The sequence below is a fragment of the Ahaetulla prasina genome, chromosome 7 (assembly GCF_028640845.1).
Source record: "Ahaetulla prasina isolate Xishuangbanna chromosome 7, ASM2864084v1, whole genome shotgun sequence".
Taxonomy (NCBI): Eukaryota; Metazoa; Chordata; class Lepidosauria; order Squamata; family Colubridae; genus Ahaetulla; species Ahaetulla prasina.
In genome coordinates, this window is record NC_080545.1 from 24,849,661 (window position 1) to 24,866,285 (window position 16,625).

At 37.0% G+C, this 16,625-nt stretch overlaps 1 protein-coding gene across 5 annotated transcripts in view; it reads right to left on the reverse strand.

The window, feature by feature from the left end:
* PLXNB2 (plexin B2) overlaps window positions 1-16,625 on the reverse strand; it is a 271,494-nt gene that overhangs the window by 12,601 nt on the left and 242,268 nt on the right. For all 5 annotated transcript variants that reach the window (XM_058191597.1, XM_058191601.1, XM_058191598.1 and 2 more), the window contains 5 exons: window positions 14,960-15,116; window positions 12,082-12,182; window positions 11,265-11,349; window positions 5,878-6,032; window positions 1,444-1,604 (listed from right to left, as the gene is read on the reverse strand). In XM_058191597.1, coding sequence (XP_058047580.1) covers window positions 1,444-1,604; window positions 5,878-6,032; window positions 11,265-11,349; window positions 12,082-12,182; window positions 14,960-15,116 — 659 coding nt within the window. The remainder of the gene's footprint in view (window positions 1-1,443; window positions 1,605-5,877; window positions 6,033-11,264; window positions 11,350-12,081; window positions 12,183-14,959; window positions 15,117-16,625) is intronic.

Below are 16,625 nucleotides of genomic sequence, written 5' to 3' on the forward strand. Positions count from 1 at the left end.
TTATCTGCTTTCAGTGTTCTTTGTTTCAGACTCATTCTGAATTGGACAGCTTTACAAATTAAATAAAAAATGCATATCGGCCCAACATGCGTATAGGCCCAAAAATGCATATTTATTTATTTATTTTTATTTATTTATTTCGATTTTTATACCGCCCTTCTCCCGAAGGACTCAGGGCGGTGTACAGCCAAGTAAAAATACACTATATACAGATTAAAAGAAATTAAAAGAAAACATATTATCATGTGGCCGAAAATTTAAAACAATTTAAAATCTTAAAATATAAATAACCCCAATAAAATTTTAATCCAGTCCCGCTTGAATAAATAGGTGCGTTTTCAGCTCACGGCGAAAAGTCCGAAGATCAGGCACTTGACGTAAGCCGGGGGAAGTTCATTCCAAAGCGTAGGAGCTCCAACAGAGAAGGCCCTTCCCCTGGGGGCCGCCAGCCCAACAGAGACTCCATATGGCCCAACAGAGACTCCATTTCCTTAGGGTCTTGCGTAAAAACAGGGTGGAACAACAACTGATGACTTCCTTTTACCGGTCCACAATAGAAAACGTCCTCACTTATTGCATTACCGTATGGCATGCTGGTTTGACAGCCGCGGATAGAAAATTATAGAGGGTGGTGAGCATAGCACAAAACACCGTGGACTGTCCCCTGATACTGCTGGATGAGATTGCTAGGGCTCGCTGCCTTAGAAAAGTGAGGAAAATCCTTAGGGACGACTCTCACCCTGGTCACCACTTCTTTACCCTCCTACCATCGGGAAGGAGATATAGAAGTATAGCCAGCCACACAAACAGGCTGAAGCACAGTTTTTATCCGTGGCTGTCAGACTCCTGAATGCGAAATAACGTCATAACTACGTAATACGATGGAGTTGCAGGGCTGGCGCAACGTGTAACATGTTCACACTGGTGCAATAGGACCGGGTGTTTTGTTAATATGATTTATTGGGATAGGGATTTTCTGTCTTCACTGTGAGTTGGATTGTGTTGGGAGGCTGCACTGAGGGAGCTCAACCAATCCCATTGTACATATGTTGTGCACTGACAATAAAGATTTGAAATCAATATCTGAAAAACTGTTGAATCCTTCTCTGGAAGCTTAAGAGAAAGTTTACTTACTCCCCGTTTTACCTATAGTTAGTTAGTTAGTTTACTTGATTGATTAGCCCATAGGTCACATCAAAGTGCAGAGTTCCAAAAACAAATTATTACTAAAATCTGATAAAAAGCAATTTAAAATGGAATTGGAATAAAATACAATATAATATATGGATAAATAAATAAATAAAATATGATAAAATTATATTTCAGTGTCACCCCTACAATCTACCCCAATCAGTCCCACTCCTATAGTAATAACAAATAAAAAGGAAGAAAAGAAACAAAATTATTGATAGTTAATTATGTACTATTTTTCTCCCCAGCTACCTGTTTGTTTTCCAGATGTGGATGGTGTCCTCATCTTTGATGTCATGCTTCTCTGCTTGCTCATCAAGAAAGTCAAAGAAATATTTCACAGCTGGTGGAACAACATGATGTGAATCAAGTACACTATGGAAAAAGTTATCTACAAATTGTTGAAGTGTACCCTAAAGGGGGAAAAGCACACATACAAACATTTAAAAAAATTCTGGTTATGGTGTTAAATGTAACATTTTCCAGCAGATCCTTTCAATTTATAAGAATGCTCCTGAAATTGACTTATAGTCATCTGTACAAGACTTTATCCCAAATGGCCACCGACTCACAATGGCTCCAAGTGCTGCATTTTTCAACTATAAATGGATTGTAAATGCTCTTATGAACATAAAAATGAACAGTCATAACAAATGTTCCAGGGACTTCAGAAAGAATAATTCTCAGTTCTGTTTATAAAGAGGTGGCAATTTCAGCATTGTGGCTCAGGAGAACAGACGACTGCAGTCTGAAATAAATGGGCAACCAATAGGAGGAATTGGTGGGAGAGTAATACACTTACAACTGAGCTTTCTGGATATATTACAACAACAATAAGGAGCTTTGGGGAGCACTTGATTTTTTAATGATTTAGTAACTTTATTATAATAAAGTTCAGTATTTCTGATAACAGTGTGTGGATGGATGGATAAAAGGAAGAGAGGGAAGGAATGAAAGAAAGAGAAAGAGAAAGAAAAAAGAAATGAAGAAGAAAGGAAAGAAGAAGGGAAGGAAGGAAAGAGAAAGTAAGAAAGGAAAGAGAGAAAGAAAGAGGAAGGAAGGAAAGAAGGAAGGAAGGAAGGAAGGAAGGAAGGAAGGAAGGAAGGAAATAAATGAATGAATGTACTCAATGCATCAAAGATCTGGAAATACATTAGAGTAAGTTTGCTCTTCCCAATAATTTTTTTTTTGAGCATCAAACTCCTCCTTTTAAAGCAGTGAGATACTTATATCGTATAACTGTCCCCAAAATCTGAAGGGCATTAACATTAGCATGCTGAAATGCACTTCCTGCAGCAGGTTTGGAGACCAATACAAAAAAAAACTCCATATGAGATGAGATTGTACCCACAGACAAGGAGCTATTGAAACTACAATTCATGTCCTGCTATACTGCATTTTCTATATCGACTCACAGACTCAATTTATAATAATTCACCTAATAAAATAACCAGGAAATATTGATCAGTTTTTTGTACAACTGCTGTTATCAGATCAGAACAAACTAGTTTCTTTGAATGTAGTCAAATTTTGTTATATTGTATGCAAAATTAGGCAGACTTTAACTGCCCACTGATAATCCACCCCAAATGATAATATATTATTTTGTCTGCCTTTTATTTTTATTTGACTGTTATTATTATTTTAAATGTTTTATTTGTATTGCTGGTCTGTGACTGTAATAAACGTTGATAGGAAGGAAGGAAGGAAGGATTACCTTTGGAAAATAATCCATATTTAATTGGGATGCATAAATACAACAAGAACACTTGTGCAATATGATTGGACATCTTGCTAACAAACCAAGGATTTTCATAGAAAATCAGTTTGGCTTGATGAAATTTGAACTGTCTGCTCTGCATGTCACGTTTTTTGCAGATACGGTTAAGCAGATTTTATATATCAATAAACAGCTCACAAATGAACTTCAATATATTTTAAATGAAATTGCACACCAAGTTGCTATAGATATATTAATGTTTACAGAAGAGGACCTCATGAGGAATTGTTCCTGGACTTTAAACTGATTTAAACCCTATTTAGGCATGAAACTTTCCATTTATATGAACAATCCTGCAGGGTGTTCCTACAGATCAGTCATATGATATATTCCTAGGACAGTCCTCTGCATATTCAGCATGAATCTCTGCCGAGGGGAACTGCTCTAGGCTACCACGTGATCTAGAAATCTATGATGTACATCCAGAATCTTTTGCAGAAATTGGTGCTATTCATGCAGAGCCTGCAAATATATTTAGCACCAAGGACAATGGAGTCTACTTTGCCATTTTCCAAATTTATCAATACCTAATTATAGATAACTCAAGTATTTAGAATTTATCAACACAGCCTAAATAAATACATAGAGAGGATAAGTCTACATATCTAATTTTAAAAAGCCCCAGTATTATGGCTCTTTTTAAAATTAAAGTTTAAATTGAGCTTGGTTTCTTTGAAATAGATAAGGAACAGCATTCTAGAAATAGATTAAAATGGAACTTTTTTGTGAGAATGGCTGGGGAAACAAATGAGCTAGTGTTTTCTGTTTTTGGTTGCTTTTTATTTGCTTATTCATTGCGATACCACATTTTTTATGGTATTTTTAATTTTTATTACGGAGGGCCCCAAAACATAGAGATATGTGCATCTAGTAAACAAATAAATACATTTCTCTTTTTTAATCGGATGTTCTCAGAACTGAAGCAATAGTATTAAATTGTTATTCAGATCCTTTTTTGGGCTGGTGTAAATGTTAAGAATTGCAGCTGTGGCAGCTACTGTAAATGACTATAACCCCAAACAATGGCTGGCGATAAGCTATGATGCCAATTGATATCAAGATGTTCCTTATCACATCATCCTATTGCCCTCCTTTCTATTTCTCCTTTTTGGGATGAAATGGGAATTCTTTTAAACTGTAGTTCCCCCATTTCATTTTTAATTGTTAAGGTTATGGGGTCCATTTGATGCTAAGGTTCATTCATGGAAATAATCATAATACTGAAGATTAGTGTTCACTTTTGCAGAGTCCCTTTAAAAAAAAAAAAAGAACAGGAGAAGTAGGAAATTTGGTAATATACAGGATAAATGCCTACAGTTACATTCAGACCCCAAAATGCTATGTTGAAAAACCTGTTTAAAACTACATAACATTAGCCTTTCAAATTACTAGAGGAAAAATATTGCAATGGCTAAGTATGGTTTGTATTAAGAGGAGATCCCTGAGAGGTTCATGAGCTTGACTTTAGATCCCAGCAGTACTTCAGACATGGCCATTACAGAAATAGAAAAAGGGGAAAGGAAAATGTAAATGTTTTACAGTCATTGCAAAGTCAGTATATATTGGCTTGTATCACATCTAAAATTAGGATTTTTATTAAGATAAAGTTTTAATATTCTACCTTTAATGGTTCTATACAAGCAGAATAGATTTTCAGAAGGTTGGACAGAATTTAATTTTTAATCTTATTGTATAATTTACACTGTGCTGACTAGTGCTGACTACTGCTGTTGATAAATGTTGATATTTATAGATTGCTTCAATTTTAAAACAATCTGTAGTTTTAAAAGTCATATATTCAATTACTTAATAATAGTTAATGAAACATTGGAAGTTCCAATCTAATTATATGATGTTTGTAAATTTCCTCTTTATTCATGGTCTTTTAAAATGTTTCTGTATTTTCACTCCTCTTTTATCTATCTTTTTAAATTATTTTTTTCCTTTTTAAAAAAATGTTAAATGAAAATATAGTAACAACAGATATAAAACTCTGGTCACAATAAATCAGTTGGTAGCCTACTTCAACTCTTATTATGCACACCAGTCAATAACATGTTCTTTTAAGAAAACAAAAACACTGGTGTTTGTTACCTCTTGGGATTCTTTGTTTTCTAAAGACACAGAGTATATTATTTGTGGAATTTTCAAAGAATAGGTTCAGAAGCAAATATGAAAAAACCTGAGTTTCTTTAACATCAATGAGGCTTAACTGAATCTATTAATTTCAATGCAGCTACTGTCAGCCCTGGTGTGCCAAGTGGCCCGGGGCTGCCATTCCGGTGGGGAACAGAGAAGCTGGGACTGCCTTTCCCGGTGAGCGCAATACCCACCGCATGCTACATCCACTGAACCCACACCAGACTGACGGTTGGATGGGCAAGGATGAGCCAGACCCAGCTGACCTGTTGCCGCTGATGAAATTGCCACCGAACAGCAGTGAAACAGCCACACAGCTGAGAGATGCAGGCTGATGCCTGTGCGCTGGGAGTGACTGGTGTTTGGACTCTGCTAGCTTCCCTGCCTGCTTTAGTGTGACCCAGCTTGTGGAATCGTGAGGGGTGGGGCATGCACACGGGGGGCTGGGCAGGGCTGGAGAAAGATTTAAATGGTGGGGTGGGAACTGGGCAGTTAGTCCTGACTTTGTACTTCAGTTGATGAACGTCAGTTTGTGCTGGGTGTTCGTGAGGGAGATAAACCACTACAACCCATGACTGTGTTCTTTGATGTTTTCCTCACGCTTTACTGGAACCTGACAGCTACTCTATCATTGTATCATTGTATCATTGTACCTGAATTCAGCCAATGTCTTTCAATCTAAATCTTAATCCTAAAGGAAAATTCTACATCTAAACTCACTATCTATTTAAACATAGTGAAACTTGACTCTTGGCAGTCAATTTTACCTTCACAGAAAGTAGCCTCGTCAGGTAGATTTCAGTGATAGCTTTGGTCCTTTCCTTCTCCTTCATACTCCCTCTTTTTGATTTACCTTCATCAACTTCATCTACTGGTCGAACTAGATGCCAGATCTTATTTTCTTCTTCCAATAAAGCATGTCCTGAATAAAGCATAACATTTCAAAGCAATCAACAGATGAAATGAAATCCTGGGATTGAGCAATGGATCGCCATGCCTAAAATAATGTCCACTGCACTGCATCTAAATGGCATATTTAATGGCCCGTAATAAATATCATTTGTATTTCATAAATGAAAGGAAAATCTAAGCTCATATTATTCTTGCTAATAAGTTCCAGATTTTCAAACAAAAAAGTTGAGGTAACTTTAAAGTAAAATGGGAGGGAATTCAATATCCCTCCTTTCTCCATCCCTCACAGCTGTTTTTGACCATGGTTGATAGTATTAGTTTGAAGAAGGAAAAACACAAAAACAGTAAAATAAGCCAGTATTTCCTAAAGTCTGCTGTTAAAGCCAGCTATGTCTATTTTGTGATATGGTTTCACCTGTTTTTGCTCATAGATCCTAAGAAATTTCAAGCAGATCCCAACAATTCAAAGCTTATCATATCTCCACAAAATTTAATAGTAACTTATACAGTAAGTCGTCTATTCATGACCACATTTGGGACCAGAATGTCCATTGGTAAACAAGTGGTTGTTAATGGAATTGTGCCCAATTTTAAGTCCTTATTTGTCATGTTGATAAGCAAATTACAACAGTAAAATGGAATCATGCAGTTGTTAAATCTATCCAGCTTCCCCTGTTTCCAAATTGGAAACTGGCTGGGAAGGTTGCAAATAGTGTTCACATGACTTTTGGGATGCTGCAACTGTTTTAAATATATGCCAGTTGCCAAGTGCCTGAATTCAGATCACATGACGATCATAAGTCCGAATACTGGTTTTAAGTTACTTTTTTCAGTGTGATAACTTTGAACAGTTGCTAAACAAACGGTTGTAATTCAATGACTACCTGCAGACACACAGATGAACATACATTTCCTATTTATTTTCCTATATTTATTTTTAGGCTTGGGAATATTCTTAGGCAGTGACAGGAGTGATAAAATCCCTGGCTGAATCCACGTTACAAAATGCTTGATTTCTTACAGTCCTGAATGCCCTGATGTTTTAGAAATGCCTCATAGACTTCGTGTCTGAAGACACCATAATCTGTTCATTTTCAAAACATGTATTTCAACACATCTCCTTTTGTTGATAATGAGATTCTTAAATCAGAGAATAGGCTGTATAGAGGAAAAATCAGACACCATTTTGTGATAGGACCCTGTGATTTTAAAAACCATGAAAGAGTGTGTAATTCCGTTTACTGACCTATTTATAAGTTCATCTCAATTTGATTTTTTTCCCTCCTAAACAAAAATTGTAAAGCATTCTTACATGGTGTGGGAACAGAAGACCTTAAAACAAGCCTACTTTCCATGACAGATCTCTTGAAGAGTATAAATGTAGTCCATCTGTTTAATTATACTGTACAGTTCACAGCAAAATGGGCACACAACTGAACTTCAAGCAATTACAAGTCTGCACATTAAATATAAAACTTTTGATCTATGAAGCTGAATAAATATATAATATGGCAGCCAATTAATTACAGTCATAGTATGCTCACAATGCATGTATGTCAGAAAGGTCAAAGCATAAACAATATGTACATAATGACATTTCTAACAATTCTGAATTGTATTGTTTTTATTCAGTTTCCAGCAGCATCGTGACTTTTAGCAATCAGGGAAAAGGCCACTACGGTTCATTGTTCTTTCTTTGGGTAAGACAGATAATTTCCAGGCCAAAAAGTAATGAATATCTGTCATTTTGCAGAATTATTGATTTCAAAAGACCAGTAATATAAAGAAATGCAAAGTCTAACTCCGCTGAACAATGTAATGGTATAATGTCTATTGTAAATGCTACTTAAATCCTGCTTTAAAATTTTTTGGGGCTTCTACATGTTTTTGTAATTCAGGAGCCTGGTGGTGCAATGGTTAAAGTGCCTGTGGCAGGCAAACTCTGTCCACAGTCTAGAGTTCAATCCTGGTAAGCTCAAGGTTGACTTAGCCCTCCATCCTTTCAAGATCAGTAAAATGAAAACCCAGATTGTTGGGGACAATATGCAAATAATGTTTATATATACATGCCCAGAGCATGCTGTAAAGAGCTATGGGGAAATATGTAACTCTAAGTGCTACTGCTATGAACATAACCTATAAAATAAACAAATAGACTGTCACTTTGATGATGTCATCATTATTTTCAGAATCATTTTTATAAACCAATGGTATTTGGATGATTCAAGTATTTAAAAATGAAGTCTGAAAATACCACAGAGAACATTTTTTTGTAATCATGGTGGCTGCTAATCCAAAAGACAAATCAAGGTTTACCAGCTGCAAAGATCATGACAACCACTAGATGGCAGTCAAGAGACAGAAAACTTTGCTGTAAGTAGTAATGTCTGGAATTTTGCAGATAAAGACTGGAATCTCTATCTAGGATGGAGAGTCTTTGAAAAACCACACTGATCTTTTTTCTAATTTTATTTATCTAAAAGAAGACAAAGAACTTGTGTTCCTCATACCAGTTTTAACATTCTACAATAGGAGAAAACTCCATAAATTACTAATAGCCAGATTACTAATAGATGGAGGTCAGCATGACTAAATTCTTATTTCCATGTACGATTGGATTGTGTGCCACTTACAGTATGATACTGGAATGTATAGGAGAAACCATATTATATAAATACCAAGACTGTACATTGGAAAGTGCCTGATTCATATCTTATCTCAATTACAAACTTATGAAATTAAATTGAACATTGTCATTATAACCAAGATGCCTTACAGAGGTAACCAAACCTTCTGGGATAAAGAGAAAGAAGTTGAATTAATATGTTTGTTATTATTGGAACAAAGAAAAACTATAATGATTTTCTATAAATGCAACATTTGTGAGAAACTAGCAAAAAAATATATCAAATATTGAACAGGGATACAAATAAAGGAATAGTCAAAGCAATTTTCCTACTTTCAAAATCCCATTGAAACGAATGCAGTGCCCCGTTTGTACAACTGCAGTCATTTAATTTAGAAATGTGAAATGTTATTGCATTTATCCCCTAGGAGGATCTATAATTAGCTACTGCATTTACCTCTGTTAAAACATCACTGCTAAACAATTTACAAAAATACCTTTTAGTGAGCTGTAATCCTATTTTATCTATTATTTAATAAAAACCAACTTTGAAGAGTGTCTAGTTTTATCCAAATTGATTTTTAAAAGGAGAATCAAAGCTCAAGAAGTCAACCCAAAACAATCCTTGTTAAGCCACTATTTTTTTGTAAAACGGGCAAGGGTATTTCAAGCCATCTCTTTTTCAATGGAAAACACTGTATTTGATTAGCCAGTGAAGACCACCACAAATCATTGTCAGTGAAAATTGAAGATTTGCCTAGTTCTCTAATGTTTATAGCTTTTCAAATAAACTGACCTAGCTACATATTATTAAATGTTAGCTTTCCAGAATTTCTTTGTGTGGCATTTCCTAAGTGATTTAAAAGCAGTAGAAGGCTCTACCTTTACCACTAGCGAGATTGTTTAGCAGCACATTCCTATATTCCAAGCTAGATGCTATGATCATACAGTACATGCAAGCTCACAGTACCCAGCCTGTTTTCTATCACAAAACAGAACCTGACTTAAAGACTACAATCAGGGGTGAAATGCTCCCAGTTCGGACTGGCTCGTGTGATCCGGCAGCGATGGCGGCTGCTGGTTCGGAGGACGGGTAGCAAAAATCCCTGGCTGTCGTGTCCCACTCCTCCGCTGACGGCCGGGTCAGGGAAATCCGAATCAAGCGTGCCTCTGCAGCTCTGCCAAAGTCCTAGCAAAGTCCTCAAGGCAGGCAGGAGACCAGAAAGTGACTTCAGCAAGATATGTTCGACTTTGCCTGACTCAGAGAATGCCAGAAAGCAGATCCTTTATATAGGCCATGGGGTGTGGCTCCATGACTCAGCACTTATCCAGGCCTGCCCCTCCCTTCCTTCTGACGCCGCCGCCTATCAATTCTTCTGAAGCGAGGGTCACTCCAGTCGGCAGCTGTTGATAATTGGCCTCCCTCAGGCTCACATGCTGTGGGGGAGGGGGAGGGGTCTAGTTGCTCCGTTTGCCTGGGCATGGAGCCAGGGCTGGGGCCGGGAGGTGCTTCCTCCTCCTCAGCCTGTCTGGGCATGGAGCCAGGGCTGGGGCCGGGAGGTGCTTCCTCCTCCTCAGCTTGTCTGGGCATGTTGCCAGGGCTGGGGCCGGGAGGCATACTAGGACATTCCTCAGCATTCGGAAGCAGATAAGAAGGCCCCGGCTGCGGTGAGAGCGGGCAAGACACAACACTGGCCCCGCCCTGCCCCCCACCTCTGCTGAGCTGCACCATCAGCAAAGGGTTATTTTTACTTTTAAAAGCCGGTTTTTCTTCAGCCGAAACATGCCTTTAAAAGTAAAAAAAAGCCTTTGAGGATCCCGCCCCTCAGCTGAGATTGGCAGAGCCTTTAAACTTAAAAAAAAATTTTTTTTACAGTCTCCTCTGGCGATCTCACCTGAGTTCCTCATCAGCATAACCTTACTTGTACTCTTACTTGTAGAAAACATGTTTTTTACAAGTAAGAGTAGAGCTTCTAAGGCACTTACCTGATTACTGATGAACGCATGGCTTTTTTCCCAGCCCGAAAGCAGTTTCACTTTCGGCCCAGACAGAATCAATTGCTTAGCTAATCTATTTTCTCAGTGATCAACTAATGCTGGCTGGCTTTGCTGGCTGAGGAACTCTGGGAATTGAAGTCCACAATAAAATAAAATAAAATAAAATAAAATAATAAAATAAAATAAAATATTTGTGCAGTTTTCTGAGATTTAGTGTGTTTCTGTAGTGTTTCACTCTAACTACACAAACACACAAAATCTCAGAAAGCTGTGTGTGGCATTTTGTGTGTGCTTGTGTGTGTGTGTGTCAGTTGTGTTGTGAGTGTGTAAAGTGTGAAAGTTGGTTTTTGAGCTTTTTGTGGCTGTGTGAAGTGCAGCTGCTTTTACATTGTGTGTGAGTCAGTTGTGTTGTGTTGTGTTGTGTGTGTGTAAAGTGTGAAAGTTGGTTTTTGGTACCACTTATTGTTTTTTATACTTTATTATTTTTATTATTTATTTTTATTGGCCACGCCCACCCAGTCATCTGACCACCAAGCCACGCCCTCCAATTAAGCCACCCCCACAGAACCAGTAGGGAAAATTTTTAGATTTCACCCCTGACTACCATGCTATACTTACGTTCCTCTGGCATGTCTTGTTGGTGATCTTCTGGCTGCTGAGAAATCCCCATTTTTGACAAGATGAGGGTAGCACCATCTCTTACCTTCAAGAACATACAAGCAATAAATTGGTGAGAAGAGCAAAAATTCCCATGCAGTTTCTACTTCCGATCTAAGCATTGTATGCGGTATAAGAATAAATTCACCTTTCTGGCCCATTTTTTTTTTTACAGGGCATTCAATTATTTTTTTGGATGTACTATATGTATGCCACTGAAAGAGACCAAAAAAAAATCACCTAGTCTTCCATTTTAGTGGCCTCTTCACCTAAATGTTCATTAGTGAATAAAACTAGGCCTGTGTTTGAAGTTATTTGGGAAGGAAGTATCATGGACAATTCTGCCCAGAGTTCTTGGCCGTTACTGAAAGGTATTTTTTTCCAATCAATCTCATATTCAGGTCCTCAAAATTCTTTTGAGATTAGAAAACTGACATTCACGGAGATTAGTGAAGATACGCTGCATTCCTTAAGTTTAAGCCTTACTGGAAGGGCTTAACTGATAACAATTTCTGTGCTGGCTTTAAACAAAGATAACATTTTTTTATCCCTAATACAGAATTTGCCAGTTTCCAAAGAGCTGCATTCAATAATTGCCCACTTGCGGCATAGCAATATAATTTCAGATTCTAAAACTAGGCTTTGTTGAAAGAAAATAGGTATTGGATACGGTAGGAAGGAAAGGGAACATTTTTTTGAGACAGATCACTTTAAATGGAAAGCTGTTGATTACTAAAAAACAGCAAGGAGGTGTAACGTTTCCAAAATGCTTCCTTACATTATAGTGCATCAGGGTATTGATGCGCTTCCACCTCCCTTCCCTTTGTGACGTTAAATCCAAGTCTGAGAGTATCTGTGCAGTAGATCCTGGACGCCACTCTGAGAAACAATTACAAGAAGAAAAAACATTTTACAGGTGTCCACCCCAAAATAACCTGCATATAAAGGAAGCTTCCATCTAGCAAATCACTGAGGTTTTACAGAATTCTGTTCTCTTCTCTGGATCCACCCACCCAAGCAATCCTGTTTTTAAAAAAGATAAATTAGATTTAATAGAAAAGTTATTTTCCTGTAGTACAGATAAGGCATTGTACAGTGGAATAGCTGCTTTTCTTCCACCTACTCAGGAAGTCAGACTAGAAGATTCTGTACTGTTACTGCTGGGCCACTCACTCTCTCTCAACCCAACCCATCCCACCACACAGGGATAATGTCAACCTGAAACTGACCTGACGGACGCTTCAATGTTGCCACACTGGAGCTGAGGGATAGGGAGGGAGGAATACAGATAGGGGTTTTGTAGCCAAAACAAAATACTTTCTCCTGGGAACCAAGGACATTCTCACACCTGGTCAGAGAGAGGAGGAGTGATATTACCAGGCAACAAGACAGCCACCTGATTAGACCATGTGACTGACTGTTTGGGGTGGGGGAAAACTTTTAATTTTAATTAGGTGAAAACCGCGGGAACCTCCAGAGTCAATTTTCACCAGAATTCGCCAATATGATATATCCAATAAAACTATTCTTTGAGGACTCTACCGGCCTTGGAGTTTTGTTTACAATGGGATTATTACTTGGAACCCTGACAGATAGTGTTATGGGGAAAATAGGAGCAAGGAATATTAAGTATGTTTGCCAGCTTAAATTATTTATAAAAATAGTTAAGGTGGAATAAAAATAAATACTAATATGAATAAGATGGTTAGTCTTAATAGGAGATCATATAGAATATCCAGATTTGATAATGACCAACAGAGACTTGCTGCTTTCTGATGCTAGAATTAAGGAGGGTTTACACCAGTGGTGAAATCCAAATTTTTTTACTAACTGTTCTAGGGGCATGATTTGGTGGGTGTGGTGTGGCTGGTGGGTGTAGCAGGGGAAGGACATTGCAAAATCTCCATTCCCACTCTGGGTCCAGCCAGAGGTGGTATTTCCTGGTTCTCTGAACTGCTCAAAATTTCCACTACCAATTCTCCAGAATCTGTCAGAACCTGCAGATTTCACCCCCAGTCTACACTTGTCTGTCAATGTGTGTCGTTGTAAACCTTTATTGGGGTGAATTGCATATCTAGTTAAGATCCAATTTATTTTAAAATTATAGACCAGGGGTGTCAAACTCAAGGCCCCGGGGCTGGATCCGGCCTATGGGGTGCTTAGATTTGGCCTGAGAGGCCACCTTGGAAACAGCGAAGGACCAGCCGATGGTACCTCTGCCAGTGAAAATGGAGCTCAGGAGGGCTGTGTGCGGCCCTCCTGAACTTTTCGTTGGCAGAGGGGTTGCAGGAGGCTGTCACAGCCAAAAATGGAACTTGGGAGCCTGTTTTCGCTGAAGCACTCAGGCCACCTCAGGCGCCAACACGAGTGACATCAAGCTGGCCACACCCACCCCAGATCCCCAACCCTGTGGCCCTCAATGAAATTGAGTTTGACACTCCTGTTATAGACAGACAGTTGTTGCCTATAAGTAGCAATTCCCCAGATGTTTCAATTTTGTAAAAAAAAGTCAAAATCATCACTAGAGGAGAAAACTCCCATTTAATATTGAGATGTTTAGAAGCATAAAATATCCCCCCAAATTTAGTTCCATTAAATGATTTTGTTTGTGTTAGTATATTGTATTCAACTCTTGTTTTCTTGGAAATAAAGAAACAGTATTTCTCAAAGTAAATATCTTAGCTTGCATAGTGTAAACATGGTCTTATTGTGCTTGTGGGATACTGGCTAAAAAATATATCTTTATCATTTTTAGAGAATGTTGCAAGTAGCTCAAGACTATTAACCTAGTTTGTACCTTTCTTGCATTACTGAAAAATATGTAAAAGCTTCGATTGTCCAAAACTACAAAAGTCAAACACTACTGTTATATCAGATAATGTTCATGGCATATAAAACATTATAATTTGGAGTGTTAAAGGAAATAAATGTAAAGAGCAGGAATTAATAGATGAAGGGAAGGGAAGATAAATATGATTGCATGTCTGTGAAAATAAATAGGAAATGATGTTCCTATATCTAGGAAATACTTATATATTTCCAGGTATCTAACCCTGTTGGCTGGAGTGGATTGATATATGCAGGTAAATTAACTGGTTTTAAGTTTTTAAAATCTTACTGCTTTTAAACTGTTTTAAAAAAATAATTATAATTATTACTCTTAATAGTACCTACAGCTCAGCTGATTTGTACATTATTATATTGCTGGACCCACTATGAATAGATTCTACATCAAATGTAGCATTTCTATATGCAAAACAGATCAGTAAATTATTACTAATATAAGGAAATTTTAACGCCATAAAATCTACAAGCCACACTAACCATAACATAAAGAGGGGCAAACTGGAGGAAACAAAGTTATAGCCCTTGCTTCTCTCTAAATTTTATCTGTTCAGGTAGGAAATTACAAGGGGAGACATACTTTACCTTCTTTATCAGACAGAATAAGTATTTTTCAAGTAAATGAGAACTTCTGAATGTATGGAAATTGGAAAAAAATTGGGGTAGAATTTAGTGGGCAAAGTACTTTTAAATCATTCTATGGATTCAGATGGAATTACTAAGACAATCTTTTTGCTTTTTGCAAACATTTGCATTTTGACAGCAATGTGTTCTTTAAAATACATTTTTTAAAAAACATCCCAGATACGTACCAAGAACAACACTGTCAGGCTTTGGCCACTGTGAGTAAGGCAGATTTCGATATACTTGCTCTATGATCTTTTCTTTTACTTGAGAAATGGTATCACAGTTGAGCACTTTTACAGGTATGGATTCTGTGCCTTCATCTTGAACAATCACATTTACAGTCTGGAAGGTTAGAAATTTCAGGGTTATTAAAATGACACAAGAAAAGTCAACGCTGGTATAAACGTGTCTATTTATAGAGATTTAGACAGGTGGTACAGTTCATGTCATTTCATACCCGTTTCTCTGCTTTTGATGGAAATGGGGTCATACTGAGATTTCTTTGAGAATTAATAAACTATTCATTACTTTCAACACTGAACCTACTGAAAATATAGAAAGCCTTCAATATATTTACGCATCATCAAAATTGAATTTTGAAGACTTATTTTCTTTTTTTTAAATTAAACTGAGACACATCATCAGACTAGTGCACTAGCTACTGTTTGTAGATGCTTAGATTAGTCCATTAACCTTACAGGAAGACATTCACTATATTAGAAACTCCCCCTGTCAACACAACAGAGGAAGCAATTTCCAGATAGGTAAAGCTTCACAGACATTTAATTCCTACTGTAATCCCCAAATAACAGTTTTGATTGAAATAGACTCAAGCTCTTAAATTAGAAGAGGCAAGTGTAGTCCTAGCTGGCATTTTAGTACATTTTAGTAAAAAAGCATACAATACATACATGACATTCAAGAGATATTTTGGTGAACATTTTTTTAAAACTTACATATATATACACTAAAACATTGCTTTCACGAGCCGATTAAGGGGCAGTTATCCATTAAGTCAAAAATAAAGCCATTTGCAGCAAATTATATTGTTTGCATATGCAAATTGGCACACATTATGTAAATTTAATGTTTAGTTAACCTCCATTTAATTGCCTCATTCAGAACACTTGTCCAGCTATCCTTTTATTACAAAGATATTTAGGCTGTCTGATTTACCAATTTGTAAATGTGTATCAGCCAGTCCACCAAATGAGGTGGACTGTAAAATTACTCTATATGGTTTATTACAAATTGCTTCCATAGTTTTGATTTGGCAATTAAAAATGATACATATTTAAACTTGACTAGAAGGTTCTTGTCTAGGGAGAAATCCCAAATAATGAGGCTGAACTACAATGCGCTGCTTATAACGCTGGCAGGTAAAGCAACATTTACAGATGCTTGATTTTACTGAGTATAGTGGATTAATGTTAGTAATTAACTTTGTCACTAATTACTTTCCTGAAATTACCTAGATTTACACTTAAAAAATGAGCTGAAAAAAACATATAATTCTAATAATCTGTTATTTTACAACCAAATCATGCATTGATGTAGTTTGCTTCCATTTATTTGCAGATATTAAATTAAGAAGAAATTAAATAATAAGTGAGGACTTGACATAAAATGCATTGTTTAAGAAGGGCAAAAGTTCTTGATGGTCTCCCTATATAAATTTTGGAATAAACCAAAAACCCTGCCTGACAGAGATGGTCATTTGGTCAATTCAGAGTTGTAGCTAAAGAATTGAGAAAGGATTTTAATATTTTTCTCTGCTTCTGAAATCCTGAGAAAATCCTTCTTTGAAGCTAATTCTGAATTAAGAGGAAGAAATTTTCGGAGTTCCTCTCC